This window comes from Camellia sinensis, chromosome 10, assembly GCF_055761805.1.
Source record: "Camellia sinensis isolate YWXY chromosome 10, ASM5576180v1, whole genome shotgun sequence".
Lineage (NCBI taxonomy): Eukaryota > Viridiplantae > Streptophyta > Magnoliopsida > Ericales > Theaceae > Camellia > Camellia sinensis.
In genome coordinates, this window is record NC_138970.1 from 123,836,751 (window position 1) to 123,857,883 (window position 21,133).

The 21,133-nt window shown below is 32.3% G+C and overlaps 1 protein-coding gene and 1 long non-coding RNA gene across 2 annotated transcripts; one reads left to right on the forward strand and one right to left on the reverse strand.

Annotated features, from left to right (window-relative positions):
- The first annotated feature begins 8,509 nt into the window (after positions 1-8,509).
- LOC114262980 (plasma membrane ATPase 4) lies at positions 8,510-18,449 on the forward strand. Its single transcript, XM_082893283.1, has 16 exons — positions 8,510-8,888; positions 12,017-12,136; positions 12,248-12,484; positions 12,581-13,342; positions 13,454-13,576; positions 13,683-13,787; positions 13,871-14,015; positions 14,096-14,260; positions 14,789-15,027; positions 15,112-15,144; positions 15,244-15,325; positions 15,475-15,635; positions 15,725-15,901; positions 16,146-16,328; positions 16,458-16,639; positions 18,016-18,449. The coding sequence occupies exons 1-16, from the start codon at positions 8,832-8,834 to the stop codon at positions 18,110-18,112; spliced, it is 2,868 nt and encodes a 955-aa protein (XP_082749409.1). The 5' UTR covers positions 8,510-8,831; the 3' UTR covers positions 18,113-18,449.
- Positions 15,614-19,659, reverse strand: LOC145801527 (uncharacterized). The gene is made up of 2 exons (XR_014343113.1): positions 19,404-19,659; positions 15,614-17,016 (listed from the first exon to the last, which is right to left on the reverse strand). It is a non-coding gene; the product is annotated as an uncharacterized LOC145801527 (long non-coding RNA).
- Positions 19,660-21,133: the final 1,474 nt, after the last annotated feature.

Below are 21,133 nucleotides of genomic sequence, written 5' to 3' on the forward strand. Positions count from 1 at the left end.
ATATGTCAATTGATTTGTTTATAAATCAATCTACTAAAACATAACTCCTATCATGTCATTGTAGATAAATATAAGAGGGAAATTTTAGGTTCTCTGGTATTACTCATAAAAAATATACATACCATTTGATTTTTAAATTAAAAAAGTAAGTGAGATATACCCCTTGTATTAATAAGATTGACTTGATAAAATTGGTACTGTTATTTAAAATGTGAAATAATTAACGATCATTTCATTATACATTGTAAATAGGAACAAAAAAAATACAAAAAATAAGTAAAGTTGGATGTCGGAACTCAACTTTCACCAAATTTCTTGAAATTAATTTTGAAGATTTACAAACACATGTATAATACCCATTTTAAGATAATTTTTAAAATTTCCATAAAGTTTAAGATACTAAAATTTATAAAGAAGATAGTAAAATAATAATAATAATAAAATTAACAATTCAAGTGCATCACACACACACACGTGTATATATATATATATATGGAGCCGCCAGTCACACTTCACTTTACTTAAAAGACAATCCCTTCTTTATTTTTGTTATACATAATTACTATTTTTACTTCATTTTACTGTAATTACACGTAAAAAATTTACACTTTATTTTATATATGTAGTTTGTCTTCTTAGCCCTCTACATAGTGTTGTACTTTTAAAAATATCACATCGTAAGGGTATTAAGCCAAGTTTCTTTCGTGACTTGAGTGGTTAGATTGGACTACCATGACTGTAAGTCTCACTCACAACATGTTTGGTAGTAAAATAGGAAGGCAGATTGATAGTTCAAGGGACTTAGTAATCCCCGCAATAGGGGGATTAGCTGAGTTTTGGGTGGAATTAGGAAAATAGTGAGGAATTGAGTCTATTTTATATAAAAAATTTATTCCTTTAATTTTATTTATTTATTTATTTACCAAATGCACCTATTTGTTTTAATATTTGTTTTAATTTTTTTAATATAAAAATAATTTATTTATTTATTTTATATAAAAATAATTTAACAATCCCATCACTAATCAACTCTTATACTATCATCAAAACAAAAATACTTTTAATATCCTCACTGACAATCCCTATATTCTCTCCCTAACAATCTCATCCAATTTAATATGTCAAACAAACGTGGCCTTAAAGTTAACCCACTTTATTCACTTGCTCATTATCAAATTAAGTTCCTCGTTACTGGTATAAAATCTTAATACATATAGCCAATAATAAGGAATTCTACATCAATTAATCTAGTATTTTTTTGCCACATGGTAACATGTTGATAAGTTACTACAATTAAACTATTACTCCATTGATTCGAATTTTAGATCTTATCTCACTAGCACTTAAGGCATTGTTTGAAACATGGCTTTTTAGATTAAAAAAAATGGCACTTACAACATAATTTCATTTTTGAATTTTTTAATTATTAGGTCCAAACTCTAATCTCTTTAGGCTAAAAGAGCACAATTTGTCCAAAAGGACAACTATATATTGAAATCAACCCATATGTCTATATGTTAAAATCAACATATCTGTCTATCTATTGAAATTCACCAAACTGACTATCTGTGACATTAAACACATGTTACTCATTCGACATTTTGTCAGTTGAATATCACATATTTCTATACGTCACCACCACCACCTGCTATCCTCGGTCGCCGCTAACTTTTCTGACTTTTCACTAATTTTCTCTAAAAAAATGACCCAAAAAAACTATATATATAAATAAATAAGTTAAAAAGCCATTAAAAATGATAAAAAGATTAAAAAGTTACATAAAATAAATTATACACTCCAGACATTTACATTGATTGATACAATTAAAAAAATCATTTCCAAACACAATGAATCTGAAAAACATTGTCAAATTTCAATTTTAAATTTAAATTTAAAAGAGAGACAACGTATTAAAAAATATATAAATTGGTAAATATGTGAGCTGAGTATAAAAATTACACATTCGGCAAATAGAGCACACCCAAGCCCATCATTGATGGGCCCAAATCTAACAAGACCCACTGGTTTACAGAAGTTTGACGTCGAACAACCTCTTCACTGACCAGGTGACACATTGAGTAAGTAATGCTGACAGAATCGGCGAACATTCATGCCAAATACCAACGAGAGTTCAGTATACTAGCCCAATCAAAGTGGGCCCAACCATCCTTTTTCCGGTGGTGTAATAGGGACTTGGGTTCTGACATTGTAATGATCATGATAAAAGGATCAAATTATATAGGAAATATCTGCACCAAAACTCTATAAAAGAAAGGTAAATAGAAGAAGAAAAGTATACATAATCACTAAAATTTACCCTACTTTCTGAATACCTAACCCATTCTCTCTCGACCAATCTCTAACTTGACTGTTAGAGTGTTAATGAATAGATTTTTTTCCATATTAAATTTAAATTAATAGATTACTTTAAATATTGTGCAAATTTTAAATTTAAATTAATAGATTACTTTTCATATTTAGTGATTCTCAAATTTGAATTTTGAAAAGGATTAGTATACTTTTCATTTTTTTTTTGATATACTTTCTATTTAAAAGTCATAAATTAAGGGATATTAATTTAATTTATTTTATTTTTTTGCTTGAATAAGAGCTAACCAATAAAAGATTTTCTTAATTTTTAAAAATCAAAAAATTATGAAATTTAGATTGAAAACTTTGAGCTCTTAGAGGTTTTGTGGGTTAGAAACTCCATTTTGCTTATATAATATACAGATAATAATGGTCGTAGATATTATTATTTTGGTAAGATATTGACTTTAGTCGCATACGTAAGTATGAATTTATAATTTCTTTAGCTTGTTAAGGTTCATGAACATGCTTGAACTTGAGTCAAGCTTAAGTTAATTTGGCTCGAGCTCGGTTCATTAAATTTTTATTGAGCTCAAGTTCGAACTTGTTAAAATCTTAATAAACAAACCCAAACATACTAAAACTCGGTTCGACACGACTCAATTCATTTGCAGCCCTATATACTTTAATTTGGGTTGAGTTGGGTTGAGGTGGGTGTATAAATTGATTAACGCGCACATCTATCTATCTATCTATCTATCTATCTATGATATAAGTAAAATGATATTTTTAGTGAGGAGTTTTGTGAGAGTTTCAATATCTCATACAAATTTTCTTAATTTTTTAAATTTTAAATAATTAAAAACATCTCTATTGGCTAACTTCCATTTAACCATACAAAAATAAAACTCTGATTAGTTTTTGATTTATTTGATAATGTCACATCGGAAAAATAAAGAAAAAGTAAGTTGTTTTACTTATACAAAGTGAATCTTATATTCTCATTTAATATTGTAGTATTGTGCATGTTTCAATTCAATGTAGTTTAAATTTTAAAATAAAATTTAAAACTTTTAATTAATTAATTTTTATGTAAGTTGGTTGATCTAATTAAGCTAAATCATTTTTGATTTGACTGATTCGTTGGTTTAATCGCGATTTTAATTTTTTTTTTCAAAATTTATTGGTTAGATTTGTTTGGTTTGAAATAAACTAAAGATTTATCTGATTAAAGATTGAACGATTGAGATTACTTAATTAGAAATAAACTTTCTACCCAAACAATTGTTAACTTTTATTTTATAATCCCACATCGGGAAAAGAAAAAAAAAAAAGAGTTGTTTTACTTATATAAAATGAATCTTATACACCCATCTAATATTGTAGTATTGTACATAATTCAATTCATGACATGTAACAACCCTCATACTGTTTACCGACTTATGACTGATTGATTACCGATAACCATCGATTATCATTAAACTGAATTGATTATGACTGATAATTGAACTGATTAGAGTACTGAACTGACTGACTGAAATTGGAAACCGAATTGATTGAGTATATGTTAGTTAAATTGCATTCTATCTGTTTGACTGTATGATTATCTGTTCATACTTATATGTTTAAACTGCTAATTGAAGGCTTTATCGGCGGCCGAATTAGAAATTGATCGGTGTTTTATGATCAACATAATTTATGTAATTTTATGGAATATTTACCTGAAAACTGATTAGGTATGATTAAATTAGATTAAAATAAGCTAATAAAAGAGTTGGACTTATTTACCATTTTGCCACATGAGTGGCCCACTACTTGAGTCATCTTTGATTCTCATTACACTCACATAACACATTTTCATCAGTCCTTGTGTTGCCTCTAACCGACCTAGAAGAGAATTAGAGAGAGAGAGAATTGTTCTTGTTGATTTAGCTTGAGAATCTTGAAGAATTGAAAGAGTTTTTGTACATTTGAGCTTCCCTAAATACAAGACTAAAGGTAGCTCCATTGTCTTCTTGTTCATGTTTTGAGTTGATTCTTGCATGCTTTAGAGCTAAGTTGAAGTCTAGAGCCACCTTATGGCTCAAATTGCTATGTTGAAGCTTAATTGTTGCATGCATGTACATATATTGAAGTTTTGAGGTTGTAGTTCATAATACCTCACATGCATGTCCATCTTTTGGTCATACTCCCTGAGTTCATCATGTTTTGAAAAGAATTGACTCTTTAGAGCATCAAATCGAAGCTTTGAAATGGTTTGAATTCATGCATGTTTGCATGTTCATCTTGTGCTTGAAAAATGGTTTAAATTGAGTTTGAATTAAACACCCTTGGGCTTTGATTTCTTAAAATTGAGCTTTGAAACATGATATTCTATGTGTTTATAAATGTTTTCCAGAAAATGGGCCCAAGAGGATTGGTTTTGATGCTTTTGAGTTTGGTTTTGAACCTGGAGCTCGAATCTGGGATTTCCAGATTTCAGTAGTCCGCTCGAGCGGGGGAAGTGCCGCTCGAGCGGGAAAATCGAGCTTCCAGCATCTTGCACTGTTTTACAGTCCGCTCGAGCGGAGGATTGGGCGCTCGAGCGGAGTCATGTCTCAAGCTCGAGCGGGCGTCGAGCGGGGATTTCACCCATCCAGTACTTTTACAGTACGCTCGAGCGGGAAAGTTTACGCTCGAGCGTGTACCTTTGTTTGCCTGTACACTCGAGCGGGGAAACCTGCGCTCGAGCGGGACTCTGTTTCTCTGAAAATCCTGAAAATGTTTTCTAAGTGTATTTTTGCATCCTCATCCCATCCTAGGCATTCTTAGGCCTAGTTTAAGACATTTAGATGAGGATATCGTTGTAGAACACACCAAGGCAAATTAGGGATTAAGTTATGATATTTCCCAACTGTGTAGCTTAGTGTGTGTTCAACCTGTGAACTGTGTAGGGTTGGCAACTGGGGAGACACGCTCTAGCATACTGTAGCCCAGAACTCTGTGAGTAACAATTGTGTAAAGATATGTTCAACTGATATCTTTTGAATACTGAACTGAACTGTTTACTGAACTGGCATTATTTACTGAATGAATGTATGTCCTTTATTTCTGAACTGTACTGTGGCATCCTTAGTACTTACTGTTTACTATTACTGTTACTGCGACAGAATCCTCTGTCGGTTCCCTCGTGGAACCACTACTGTTTACTGACTGATGGCCATCATTACTGTTCGGTCTTTTAAGACCTACTGTTACTGTTATGCTAATGGATGTACCACATATGACTGTTTACTGTACTGAACAACTGAAATACTGATTGAATTGAACTGTTTTCATTACTGTAAGGACATTCATTCTAAACCCCTTTACGCTTTATGTTATTCACTGGGCTTTAGCTCACTGTTTATATATATATGTAGGTGCTCAGCCACCAGATCGGAGTTAGGAGCGTGGGTTAGACTCCAGTTTTGTCAAGCCAGCCTATGTGCCTCACTGCGAGGTTCCGAGCCTACCTGTTAAGGCTTAGGGGTCTTTTACAATTCCCCCTTCTGTACTGTTTTACTGTTCTGTATAGACCGAGTGTTACTGTACTGTTATCAAGGGATTAGGTCCCTGTACCGTGTGACTGTAAATTTTGTATAGACTGTACTGTTTGTATATGTATGAATGCATGAAAAATCCTTTTGGCATACAGACTGTCACAGCTCAATGGACACTATTTATTTACTGTATTGGCTTCCGCCAGGCCCTGTACTCTGTTTTACTGTATTACTGTTCTGCAGGCCTTCGGTAATCTCGGATTACTGGCCGGTTACGGTGCTAAACCCATAGGGCCGGGTTTGGGTCGTGACATGACAGTTTAAATTTTAAAATTAAAATAATATTTAAAAGTTATAATTAATTAATTTTTATATAAGTTGATCAGTTTTTTGACCTAATCGGTTAGGTTGAACCATTTTCAGTTTAACTGATTTTTCGGTTTAACCGCGATTTCTCCTACTAATTTTCTTAATTAAAAAAAATCTCAAGTAGCTCACTTCCATTTAACTAAATAAAAATAAAACTCTAATTAGTATATGATTTATTTTATAATACCACATCGGAAAAAGAAAAAAAAAATGAGTTGTTTCATTTATATAAAATGAATATTATACTCCCATTTAATATTGTAATATTGTGCATAGTTCAGTTCAAGACATATAGTTTAAATTTTAAATAACTCTAATTAGTATATGATTTATTTTATAATCCTACATTGGGAGAAAAAGGAAAAAGTGAGTTGTTTTACTTATATAAAGTGAATTTTTATACTCTCATATTAGTTGGTCTTTTGACCTAGCAGATTAGGCTGAATCATTTTCAGTTTGACTGATTCGCTGGTTTAATTGTGATTTTAACGATTTTATCAAAATATATTGGTCAGATTTGTATGATTCGAAATAAACTAAAGATTGACTTGATTAAAGATTGAACGACTGATTGCTTGATTAGAAATAAATTTCCTGCCCAAATAATTGTTAACTTTTATTTTACAATCTCACATCAGGAAAGAAGAAAAAAGTGAGTTGTTTTACTTATATAAAGTAACATATGCTCCCATTTAATATTGTATTGTTATGCATATTTCAGTTAAAGACAGTTTAAATTTTAAAATAAAATAAAATTAAAAAGTTTTAATTAATTAATTTTTGTGTAAGTTGGTTGGTCTTTTGACCGATTTTAATGATTTTATCAAAAAATATATATTGTTTTATTTCTGAAAGATATGTTTAAGTTTTATGACAAACTTTAGACTAAATTACAAACACACCCTCCGAGGTTTACCTAATTTACAAATTACCCTGTGGTTCTAGAAATTATATTAGGAAAATGTTTGAGGGCCACAATTTTTGTGGCCACAATGGCTCAAAACTATCAAAACGATGTCGTTTTGGGTGCAAAACATGCCAAAACGACGTCGTTTTGGCAGTTTTGAGCCATTGTGGCCACAAAAATTGTGGCCCTCTAGCATTGTTGATTATATTATGGCCCCGTTTGGTAGAGCTGTGGGTAAGTGATTACAACTTATAGCCTAACAGCTTATAGCTTATAGATGTGAACATAAGCTGATTTTTGACTTATAAATTAAGCTTCTCCTCCCCCACTCAAAGAATAAGTTAATTTTTGACTTACAAAAACCTATAAGCTGTATTGTTAAGCTGAACCAAACACATCAAAATAACTTAAATTAAGTTAAAAACTGAAATAAGCTGGAAATAAGCCCTACCAAACAGGGCCTATGTCCCTTAAGGTTTTTAATTTCATAACAAATAGATCTTTTTATTAATAAATCATCAAGTTAATTAACAGTTTTTAATCATGTTAAAATTTTATTTCAATTAATAATTCAAATAATTTTAGGGGTTGTTTGGGATGTTCTAAATAAGTATACTTTTTGATTTTTTATAAAATATGAGTTGTGTTTGAAGTGATGTGGTAGAAATGTGATGTGACATAAATAAGATGATGTGACTTAAATATGATAGTGACTTTTTGACTTTTTTAAGATACCCCAAACCAGGCTTTATTATTGTATAGATGAATGGTTAGAAATTTCACATGTTCAATTAATTCTATTAAATAAAAAATTTTGACATTGAGGTATTTATAATTTTTCAAATCATAGGGGGTAATTCATATTTTAAGCAAACCACAGTGAGTGTATTTGTAATTTACCCCAAACTTTAATATAGAATAAACTAAAATTAAAAAATTTATAAAACAAAATTTATTTTTATTTTATCATAAATATACTTTTTTTTAATCTATTCTTTTTTTTTTTTACCAATTAAATTATGACATCTATTTCTTATTACAAACTTAGGTTATGTTTGGCATGCCCATTTGGGCTAAAATAATCATATAGGACAAAATTGGTTATTTTAGTCAAATAAGACAAAATTTCACATTCAAATCATAATCATTTTATATTTTCTCTTACAAAAGTCAAAAACGCCAAAAAGCCTATCCTACACGAAAATTTTTAGTCCCAGACTAAAATAGTTAAAAAGTCATTCCCCATCACAAACGAATGCTTAAAATATACAATTAATGACATAATAATTACAATATATATTTTAATAAAATAGTTAAATTTAATTCATTTTAAATTATTATTTTTATACTTTTTAAATAAACTTTATATTGCTATTTAATTTTAAAGTTATTTATTTAGCTCGTGCGGCGCACGGTTCAGATGCTAGTTGTTGTAAATTGTGAGGATGGAGGAGTACTAATAGTAGAGTCCATTCGTTCTTCAACTTTGCGTACTTTCACAACGCCATCGACAGCTATCCACACACACCCATCCCCTCTCTCTCTATATCTCTCTAGACTTTGTTTTTGTTTTTGTTTTGGTTTTGGTTTTGTAAAGACCAAAACAATGACTCTTTCTTCTAGGGTTTCCACTGCAGATAATACTATATAAATCTCAATCCACCATTAAGCTCATACTCGCCTCTCATCTTCTTGTGTGTGTGTCTCTCTCTGCGTCTCTGAAGATGGGAAGCAATAAAGGAATCAGTCTCGAGGAGATCAAAAACGAGTCCGTCGATCTGGTATCGTTTCCTCTTCTTCTTCTTCTTCTTCTTCTTCTTCTTCTTCTTTCTCTCGCTCTTCATGCATAACTTCTATACGTATTTTTCTTCTTATCTCTATGTTACATATAAAATACAGATAGCGATTTGTTAATCAGCTTCTCTCGATTTTGTTTTTATCAATGGCGCCTAAATTTTTTACTACTTTTATATACATATTGATCAATATCTACGGCAAAAAGCCCCGATTGCCTGAAGTTTACGCTTCTCTCTCTCTCTCTCTCTGTTCGTGTTGATGAACAGTAATTATCTAATATATACATATATATATATATATATAACTGGAATTCTAAATCTTAATTTACCTTTCGTTTTTGAGTATAATTCAGTTAAAGAACTAAGAATTAAGTTGCAATTTATAGTGGATTTCATTTCTTATTCATCAACAGATTTCGAATAAGCCTTAATATACTCTTCTGTATCTTTATGTAGTGTAAATTGCTTGTATATATATGTATGCATAGTGTTGTGCTTCTAGGTGTCAGGTTTAATATGCGCTACTTAGGTTATATTTCTATAAGGCGGTGGTCCTGACTTCAAATAGAAATTTTACAAGTGAATGGTGAGATTAGTTGGTATAAATTTTCAAAATTGATTGAGACGCGTGTAAATTGACTCCGAACAATTAATTGTCACACATATATATATATAGCGTCGGCCGTTTGGATTGTATAATAGCAGTGGGTGTCGTATACCTACCGCCAGACTTTGATTATTTATATAATAATTATGTGATATTTTAAAAAGTTGATAAAAAATTAATTTTTTTAAATTTTTTTGGTTTTTTGACGACTTTTTTAACTTAAAAAGTTAATTTTTTTATGTAAAAAAAAAAAAAAAAAGTTCAAAAAATTGATGTTTTGTTAAGTTTCCAAATTGCCCTATAATTGAGGAGAAGGAGGAGGAGATTCCGTGATACGGTTTCATTCACGTGACGGAACAAAGTGCCGTGCTGATTCACGCTTCTTTCTTCTAATAAAATCTGAACTCTTGCGTTGACCAACGACTTTTTTTTGTTATTTTTTGAAAATATGAAATATATATATATATATATAATTTTTTTAAAAAAATGAAAAGTGAAAAAATAATTTCAAATAAAGTGTTTCATTGACTAGTTTGGTGCAAGTATTAGGGGTTGTTTGAGATGACCTAAATAAGTGTATTATGGAAAAAAGATAAAAAGATGGATTGTATTGGGGTTGCCAAACTTGGCCTTAATTTCAAATAAATAATAAGTATATTTGGAATATTGTTTATTTTTAGATTTCTTTAAAAAATATTTTGAAACTAGTCAAAATTGTTTTCTTTCCTTATTTTATTTTATTTTTGTTAGACCCATTTGATTTTTTTTTTCCTCCACATCTCACCTTCTCTACTTTTGATTTTATTCTTTTAGACCAAATTTAGATCATGATTTGGATAGATAGAAAAAAAATTATTTTTGTTTTCCTCTTTTTTTCTTTTCATTTCTATTCAAATTTATAATTCGAAGATGACTTTAAAATGTTTCACATATATTGCAATTATTGATTTGGAATACTTCAAAAGAGTGAAATAAAATTGTTATTGGTTAACACTTGGAAACAATAATCATTGAGTACTTTTTCTTTTATTATTATTTGTTCTATGACCAGTATATTTTTTCTATAATTTTTATTTTTTAAATATATTAATTTTTTCACATTCATATGTTGATTTTTTTTCCCCTCCTTTTGTGTTTTGTGATTTTGTGGATCTCCCCTTATACATGGCTACATGCCTGCAAAAAAGTAACACAATAAATTTATTTTTTACATAAAGTGTATCATGAAAAACCATGCTTGATATAAATTTAATTGTTTTATAATGGATTCTACATTTAGGGGTGGTGTGGAATGATCTAAATAAGTATATTTTTTGTCTTTTTACGAAAAGATGTGCAGAAAAGTAGAGAGGTGATGTGATAGAAAAAAGATAAAAAGATAAAAAGATAAAAAGTGTGTACTTATTTAGGATAGTCAAACTTGGCCGTAGGCTTCTTTGGTAAGTAATTTTTTAACAGAAAAGGTCAAAAAAAATATTAAAAATATTAAAAAGTTATATAAGAATTTTTTTTTTTTCGTTCTTATTACTTTTTACCCTCTCTTTTTTAAAAAGTCAGAAAGACATTTTCAAAAATTTCTATATTTTCATTTCATTTTAATAAAAAAACAAAAAAAAATTAAAATATTTGAGAATAAGTTATTTGATTTTTTTATTAAAATTACGTTTTATTTTTGGTAAGAAAATGTTCTCTAGTGGGGGTCGGTAACTTTGGTACTTTTGCCATTTGCTTCCGCTTTGGACGGTGTGAGTGAGTTGACTACGCTTCCGTACTTGGTAGTACTAATACTTTCACCCTCTTTTATTTTGGAGCAATGATAGACCCCTTAATTTCAGGTCTGGTTTATTTTTAGAAGTAGAATAGAATAGATTTATAATGAGAAGATTATTAGTGAAAGAATTAAGTAAAATTATATTTATTTTGATAATAGTTATTAGTGTAAGAATTGTTAAATTATTTTTATATAAAATAATAAAACAAATAAAAAAATATAAAAAAATTAAACATTAATGTTTAAAAAAAAATTTCCAATATGTAAAAAATAAAAAAAATAAAAAAATTTCTAATCCCCTCACTATTTTTCTAATACCACCTCTACCTCCTCCATTCTAATCCCCTTTCCAACATCTATTTTAATCCCCTCCTCTATCCTAATCCCTTCTCCAACTCTACAGACAAACACAACACAAATAACTCCACTACTATCCTAATCCCCTCCCATCCATTACACCCCAAAACAAACGGGGCCTTAAGCCTCTAATTAAGCTCTAATAATATAGCAAGAAATAAAAAAAAATAAAAAATAAAAAATAAAAATAAAAAAAATAATTAGAGGACTAAAACATCTCATCACAATAAGACCCATTACACGTTGGGTAGAAATATGAAACATCTGGCAGATGATTTTATTATATTTGTTTTCAAAAAATGAACTACCTATATCATGAAAAACATGCTTTCTATAAGTAAACAAAAATGATAGCATGATTTGATTACAATTATGCAGGAACGAATTCCTGTAGATGAAGTGTTTGAGCAGTTAAAATGTACAAGGGAAGGTTTATCATCAGAGGAAGGAGCCAGCCGCCTTCAAATATTTGGACCAAACAAACTAGAGGAGAAAAAGGTCAGATTTAGAGACTAGTGTTTCAATTCTTCTATTTCTTTAGGGCATTAATTAATTAATATAGTATAATATATGTATGATGGTTGGATAATAATAATAATTGAAAAACAGGAGAGCAAGATTCTCAAGTTTTTGGGGTTTATGTGGAACCCATTGTCATGGGTCATGGAAATTGCTGCTTTGATGGCAATTGCTCTAGCAAATGGTGGTGGGAAACCTCCAGACTGGCAGGATTTCGTAGGCATCATCGTGTTATTGGTTATCAACTCCACAATCAGTTTTATAGAAGAAAACAATGCTGGCAATGCGGCAGCTGCCCTTATGGCTGGCCTTGCTCCCAAAACTAAAGTACATTTATACTATTCTTGAACTCAGAAACTTTCCTTCGTTAGTTTTGTTGTTGTTGTATTTGTGGTAACAAAAATTAATTAATTAATTAATTAGGTTCTGAGAGATGGTCGATGGAGCGAGCAGGATGCATCTATTCTAGTTCCAGGGGACATCATAAGCATCAAATTGGGAGATATAATTCCAGCGGATGCACGTTTGTTAGAGGGTGATCCGCTGAAGATTGATCAGTCTGCTTTGACTGGAGAATCACTGGCTGTCACCAAAAACCCCTCGGACGAGGTATTCTCTGGTTCTACCTGCAAACAGGGGGAAATTGAAGCAGTTGTAATTGCTACCGGTGTTCACACTTTCTTTGGTAAGGCTGCTCATCTAGTTGATAGCACCAACCAAGTGGGACACTTTCAAAAAGTCCTCACTGCTATCGGTAACTTCTGCATTTGCTCAATTTTTGTTGGGATTCTTGCTGAGCTTATAGTCATGTACCCGATACAGCACCGCAAGTACAGGGATGGAATTGACAATTTACTGGTTCTCTTGATTGGAGGAATTCCAATTGCTATGCCAACTGTTTTGTCTGTCACCATGGCTATTGGTTCCCACAGGCTTTCTCAACAGGGTGCCATCACCAAGAGAATGACTGCTATTGAGGAAATGGCAGGAATGGATGTTCTCTGCAGTGATAAGACCGGGACACTTACTCTAAACAAGCTAACAGTTGACAGAAACCTCATTGAGGTGTTTGCAAAGGGTGTCGACAGAGACCTAGTGATTCTGCTCGCTGCAAGGGCTTCAAGGACTGAAAATCAGGATGCAATTGACGCTGCCATTGTTGGAATGCTGGCGGACCCTAAGGAGGTATAAATTTCACAAAGTATTTCTTTATTTCTTTTATCCTTTTCTTTTTTTGGCATTTTTTAATTCATTAATTATTTTTTTTCTCCCTTCATTTATTGAATACTCTGGCAGGCACGAGCTGGTATTAGGGAGGTTCATTTTCTTCCATTCAATCCAGTGGACAAGAGGACAGCTCTGACTTACATCGATGCTAGTGGAAATTGGCATCGAGCCAGCAAAGGTGCTCCTGAGCAGGTACCCTCATTTTACGTTTTTTGTTATGTTAAAATGAAGCGAAAAAAAACTTCTAGAACCATCATAAGTAGTAACTTACTTCTTGTTTCTTATTCTTAACAAATAGATATTAGCCCTTTGCAACTGCAAAGAGGATGTCAGAAAGAAGGTTCACTCTGTGATTGAAAAGTTTGCTGAACGTGGACTTCGATCTTTAGCAGTTGCTAGACAGGTTTGCTGACTCACATTTTTACTCTTTCTGATTCATTGGAACAATCTTAATTGTTAAATTTGGCTTATATTATTTATTTGCAGGAAGTACCTGAGAAGACAAAAGAAAGTCCAGGGGCACCGTGGCAGTTTGTTGGTTTATTGCCTTTATTTGATCCACCTAGGCATGATAGTGCAGACACCATCAAAAGAGCTCTCAATCTTGGAGTGAATGTAAAGATGATTACTGGTAATAATACCGTGCATACACTATTGTCTTAACTGATTTTTCATTGCTTATTTTTTTTTTTTTGGGTCCAACCTTTTTAGGTGATCAGCTTGCAATTGGCAAGGAAACTGGTCGGCGGCTGGGAATGGGAACAAACATGTATCCATCTTCTGCATTGCTTGGCCAAGACAAGGATGCATCCGTTGCGGCCCTCCCTGTCGATGAGTTGATTGAGAAGGCTGATGGATTTGCTGGAGTATTTCCAGGTGGCTCTCTCTGTCTTTGTTCCCAATTTGTCTAAGGATATGAAACACACTTTTCCTGATTCATGATCGTGGGAAGTGTTCTTTTGGAACCATTATTTCCCTAGTTTGAAAAACTGCACCAAATTATACTGAGTTTTTTTATTAGCATCCTGAATTGTTTTCAAATATCCTCTATGTGTTGATTGAACTTCTGACCTTTTCTTTTTGATTTTTTTTCAATTTCAACATTGACCCAGAACAAATCAATGTTAACAATACATGTTATTCTCTCCTTTCTCCAAAATATGTCGCTTTCTTCAAATTGTTGTCTTAAATAAATCCAGAATACCTAATTATTTGAACGATTTTGTTAGCATGTGCCCTAAGTACACACATTAACATGACCCTTGTTTCAATAGCACATATAACAAGTTCTGAAGCTGTACTGGAATCTTTTCTTTGTTTCTTTTTTTTTTTTCCCCCCCCAATAGATTCCATTTTTTATTTATATTTATTTTTAATGGGCTATGTTCTCTGTACTTTTTATAGAGCACAAATATGAAATTGTGAAGAGGTTGCAAGAGAGAAAGCATATTTGTGGAATGACTGGAGATGGTGTGAATGATGCCCCTGCTTTGAAGAAGGCAGATATTGGAATCGCTGTTGCGGATGCTACTGATGCTGCTAGAGGTGCTTCTGACATTGTTCTCACTGAACCTGGACTCAGCGTAATAATAAGTGCTGTGCTCACTAGCAGGGCTATTTTTCAAAGGATGAAGAACTATACTGTAACTTACCCTCCATCTTCTCTTTATTCCAATCCGTCGCTGTTTTTTTCTGAAGTTTCTAAGTCTACTTTCTTTTGACTTCAGATCTATGCAGTTTCAATCACCATCCGTATTGTGGTATGTTAACTAAAACTCTTTAAGATGTTCATAAAAACTGCTGTTGTTATATAAAAAAAATTGTTTTAATTTGTTTCTTCTCTTTAATAAATTTTCCAGTTTGGGTTCATGCTTATTGCCCTGATATGGAAGTTTGACTTTGCTCCCTTCATGGTTCTAATTATTGCCATCCTAAATGATGGTGAGATCAGATCCAGCAGTAAAATTATTCTTATTATTATTTTTTTTTTTGGCCGGGGGGAGGGGAGGGTGAGGGATTCGGCATTTAACTTTAAATTTAAGACAACATCAAGCTGACTGTCCAACTTTCCATCTATTATATAACCCTAGGAACAATCATGACAATCTCAAAGGATCGAGTGAAGCCATCCCCAATGCCAGACAGCTGGAAACTGAAGGAGATATTTGCAACCGGCGTTGTGCTCGGAGGCTATTTGGCACTAATGACAGTAGTATTTTTCTGGCTTATGAATGATACCAAATTTTTCTCGGTAGGAATATATTTTCTCGTGCATAAAATTGTAACTTTACTCAAATGTTATAGATTCAATTTATTTACCTACTTTGTTAAACAATGTAGGACAAATTTGGTGTGAGACCATTGGGAGAGAAGAGGCCTGAACAGATGATGGCTGCATTGTACCTACAAGTGAGTATCGTGAGTCAGGCTCTCATATTTGTTACAAGGTCTCGCAGCTGGTCCTTTGCTGAACGCCCTGGACTGCTCTTACTCTTTGCTTTTGTAGCCGCACAGCTGGTACGAATTTCCCAATAACCTACTAAATTTATGTGCAAAGACAAATATCTCTATCGCAATGTGCTTGATATCATAGTAATGGAGTTAGTTTACAAAATAAAATTTTAAAAATAAAGACATATTTAAATGAAATACAAAAAAACGAAGTACTATATGAAAAATCCTGAACTTATCTGATGAATTTGGGAATTGAACTGGATAGGCTTGTTCTAATGGAGGTGTAAACTATTCTGTAATTTGACAGATTGCCACCTTGATAGCTGTTTATGCTAAATGGGGTTTTGCAAAGATAGAAGGATGTGGTTGGGGCTGGGCCGGTGTCATCTGGCTTTACAGTGTGGTAACATATATTCCGCTTGACTTACTCAAATTTGCGATCCGCTACGCTTTAAGTGGGAAAGCTTGGGATACCCTTTTGGAGAACAAGGTAGAATTCAAATTCTCTAATAAAGGGGAATTTTTTAGTATATGATTTTGTTTGAATTTTTGTAGTTTTCTTGTGGTTTTCTGACTCTCTAGTTCTGGTACTTATTTTTTTTCTTCTCTTGTAACACAGACTGCTTTTACTACAAAGAGTAACTATGGGAAAGAGGAGAGAGAAGCACAGTGGGCTACTGCACAGAGGACTCTACATGGCCTTCAACCACCGGAAACCACTAACCTTTTCTCTGACAAGAGCAATTATAGGGAGCTTTCAGAAATTGCAGAGCAAGCCAAGAGACGGGCTGAGGTTGCAAGGTGAGTGATTATTTGCTCTTTTTATTTGACTTACATATATTTTAAGTTTTGTTGCCGGAAAAAGTTTCTAGAACAATTCTTTAACCATGAAAATAGTTGAAATTCAAGATGTCTTGAGGATTCTTTGAACATCTAATTGAATACTATATAGAAAATAAATACAAATTAAAAGTGGACGTCTAAAACAAAATGGAATACTAAATCAACGAACACAAAAATGGTCAAAAATCATCATAACATCCATCCCCATGTACACCATGTGCCTGGTTATTTGGAAGGGCAAGGCACCAATGTCTTGAAACAAGTAATAGGCTATGTTACATGAACTCGGGTACAAGTATTGATTGCGTGCACGAGTACGTGTCCAAGTATCAGACCTTCATGAATTTCAATTTTAGGATATTAGGATATGTATAAAAAAATGGATATGGTTACAGGGACATGCCATGGACACTTATATATTACATATCTTATAATATTCTACTATAAGATATTGTCAATTACATAGAAATGTACTTGAAATAAAATAGGATTTAGGAAAAATGTAGAGTTTCTTTCTCTCATTCATGTGAGAAGCTAGAATATTTTTTAGGGGGAACTACATGCAGGTAGGAGGAAGGAAAAAAAATTACCAATACATGGAGGGGTGCAAGTCCCCCACAATCTTTCATTTGCACCCCACCACACATTTGCACCTCCATATATTTGTAATTTTTTCCCTCCTCCCACTTGCATGTAGTTTCCCTTTTTTTTACTAGCAAATGAGAATTTTTTCTTCTACAAACATTGTAAAAAATAGAGGATCCAAGTATCGGGTATAGGTGTCGGAAACATATTCCACACCCTTACCCCCCTTAACCCGGGTACTTTGGGAGAAATAAAAGAGTCCATGTAACATAGGTCATAGGGCAAGTAGGGTACTGGACTCTGCATTTAGCAGTCAGATTTCTTTCAACAACAATCCATTTCTTTGGGGAACACACACACAAAAAAAAAAAAATGTTTTTGAAATTTTGAAAACTGTTTTTGTACAAAAATGAAATGATGGGTGGTTTTGAATTTTTCATTCTTTTGTTTCCCAAAACACAAAATTTGGGGAACACAAAAAAATAAAAATAAAAATAAAAATTGTTTTTGAAATTTTGTAAACTGTTCTTGTACAAAAATGAAATGATGGGTGGTTTTGAATTTTTCATTCAATTGTTTCCCAAAACACAAACAAATGAAACCAAAAGAAAGAAAGCAAGAAAGAAAAAGGAAAAAAAAACAATCAAACAGAGGCCTAATAAATTCCTTGTTTCAATTTTTTTGAGATAGAAGGCAGATTGAAGAGAGGTTGATTTAACAAATATTGATGGAACATTGTGGTTTTGCAGGCTGAGAGAGTTGAATACCCTAAAGGGACATGTGGAATCAGTTGTGAAGCTGAAAGGATTAGACATTGATAACATCCAACAACATTACACAGTTTGAGCAAAGCAAATGGCTTTTTAAACATAATATAATGGAAGCGCTTGTGCCTGTGGAATACTAGTCTCTTAACACCTTCTCTCTAGTTTAGACCATTAGAGTAATATTCTCTCTTTCTACTACTGCAAATCTCCAAGTTTTATTTTAATGCCTATTCTGGTTGTAGAAGAGGATATGTTACTTTTCTTCACAAACAAAATGGCACTATCTACCTACACAAGTTCTCTCTCTTGCTCTCATGTTTGGATAGTAGGGTATGGAGGGGCAAAATGAATGTCTTATTTTAACTTTCATTTCATCTTTTGGTGTGTAAAAATAAATATAGAATGTAATTTTGATATATACTTTTTCAAAGTGGATTAAGATTGCCAAATGAATAATGATATATGCACGAATTAGTATACTAATTAGTATACCAATTGATGATGTGACATAATTTAAGAAGTTTTTTAGTATTTGTAATTTGTATAATGAGTACCAAATTAAGTGGGAATATCATTTCCACACAATTCCATGACAATCTCACATTTTGACTGTAAAACAGAAGCATAGACATATTATTTATCATTTCTTCATAAAGACTGATCTAATCGCTGAATTGTATTAACTCAGAAATCTTATGGATTTCTAATATCAAACCAAATAGTTTATTAGAAACTCTATTTCAACTTAAACATGCTATCTAACTTAGTTAATGGTGTCTTAGTTTCATCTAAGTGTTCAAATCTGATAAAGAAATAAGATTTTAAAAATAATTATAATAATAATTATATTGACCACCATTAATGTTTGAAAAAACACCAAAAAAAGGTCCGTCACCTTTGAACCAAAATTGACAATTTAATTAATAAAAGTTTAAAGCTTTGTTTTTCTTGTTCACATAATTCTGTAGTTTTGAATGACAATAGTTGTAGGACTATTCAACCAAAAATACCACATTTAAAAAAAAAATTATTGACTGTAAAATTCTTACTTTATTATAGCTGCTATGATTAAATAAAAATAACCAAACAAAATGACAAAAAAAAAAAAAAATCAATTGTCCACTTAAATTACAATAATCCCTTCTAAAAATTGAAAAAATTGCAATTAATTCATAATTTTGATATAATTATATCGACTTTCCAATATTTTATATTTCCATAACACTTGGTTTCTTACATTAGATGCCCGTTACAAATCAAGATGAAATAGCTGATATTATTAATGCCAAAATTACATAATGAATTGTAAAACATCTTAATCAGTATTAGTTTAATTTGATGCTATATGAAGTGCGCTCAAGGAAGCTCACCGAAAATGGTGAAGCTCGACAAAAAGTATGGCTTTCCCTTGTAGATGGAAGGGAGAGGATAGAGATTTGTTGATGGAAGAACTAGACTCATGGCAAGATGCAGAGAAATGGTGGAAGGGTGAAAGATCAAAGAAGGCAAGCTAGAGAGAAAAGAGTATGGGAGACATCCCCAATCCCTATTTCCACTCTAATCACCCTCACTTTTCCAAAGCTTTGATGCTTCTAAGAAAATAGAGATGGTAGGTGATTGATACCTAGAGCTTTACGGGTGGTGTGTATTTATATACACCCAAAAATTGGCTTAGTGAGCAAGCAATTTTTTGTGGTGATGCCATGTGTCCAAGGGACCACACGGGGAAAAGATGCTCTCTAACTGCCAGTCCGAGGTAATTATGACCCTCGAGAACTCTGTGTCTCTTCCACAGGCATCCCTTGAGTAGAATAAGAAGTTCGAGAGTACTATGAACTACCATGGAGAACCTTTATCTTCAGCCACCAGATTCTTTATAGAGTGACTTCTAGGTGCACTAATTTTTGTGTTCATTGAACCTTTCGGGCTCCGAACATATAGGGAATGTTTGGTTTGAGTTTGGGAGATGAGTTTTAAAGATAAAAAGTACAAAAAGTTGTTTGGTTTGGTTTTTTTCAAAAGATGTTTTGAAAAATTATTTTGAGAGAGAGTTTTGGAAAAAGTGATTGATTTGATGTGTATGAGAGAGAGATTTGTTTGGAAAACTTGTAAACCAAACAAGTTTTGGGAAATTTTTTTGAAAAAATTTGTTTGGTTTGATTACTTTTGAAAACTTATTTATAGAAAATTTTTTCCAAAAATTTTTTAGAAATACAAACCAAACAAGGCCATAATCCCCCCTAGATTAGGGTTTGCGTCATTTCTCCTTCATGCTTTTCTTGTCTTCCAATAATCATGTAACTTGCCTAAGAATTTTGAGCCTTAAACTCTTCATGCTTTTCCTGCCATTGAGATTTGGGAAGAAAATTTGAATTTCAAGTATTCAATTTCCATCTCTTACAGATGCGTATAAATATAACCCATTTTTGTTATAGATGTATTGAAGAAGTTTGATATGAAAATATTAGAAATATCATTACATAATTCAAGAATTTGAAAGAAAAATTATGACGCCCCAAAAATCGGGAATATCAAGGAATACAATAACAAATAAATACAGAATTTTTCTAAGGTTACAAGTATGACAACCCAAAACCTAATCTAAGGTGGAAGTCTAGGAAATGTTACTAATGAGTCATTTGGTCAATAATCAGGTAAGATCCCAAGAAAGATTGGGGGAGTCAAAATGGCCTCCTTTCTAAGCCCAATCTCCTTAGATAGCAAAACTACATTTTTAACAGATCTTAACAAAGTATTAACACAAGTTCCATATAACTTGACAGAAAATAAGGATAGGTTACAATGAGACCCAAAAAATCCCCTCACATGGATTATTGAAGAGATTCAACGAAAAGATGAGCTTAGCTCCTGTAGATCTGCAAGAATGAACATAGTCGGCGCCACCCAACTGGGGTTGCCGGCCGAAGACACTCCGATGATAAAGTTAGCAACTTGAATCAAATAGAGAAGATGAAGAACTCCAGAGAGCGAGTGTGCTGTGCGGTGCAGAGATCTATGACATACCTTCATTCCATATGATGCCCTCTTTTTATAGATGGGGGTGTGATATTTACTTGATGGGCTCCCTTGTTTGGGCTGG

What these genes read in the sequence shown, in the direction of transcription:
- LOC114262980 (XM_082893283.1), top strand. Translation starts at nt 8,832, where the DNA reads ATGGGAAGCAATAAAGGAATCAGTCTCGAGGAGATCAAAAACGAGTCC. An exon ending in GAATGTAAAGATGATTACTG is followed by an intron (nt 14,016 to 14,095) that starts GTAATAATACCG and finishes CAACCTTTTTAG; the next exon opens with GTGATCAGCTTGCAATTGGC. An exon ending in CAATCACCATCCGTATTGTG is followed by an intron (nt 15,145 to 15,243) that starts GTATGTTAACTA and finishes TAAATTTTCCAG; the next exon opens with TTTGGGTTCATGCTTATTGC.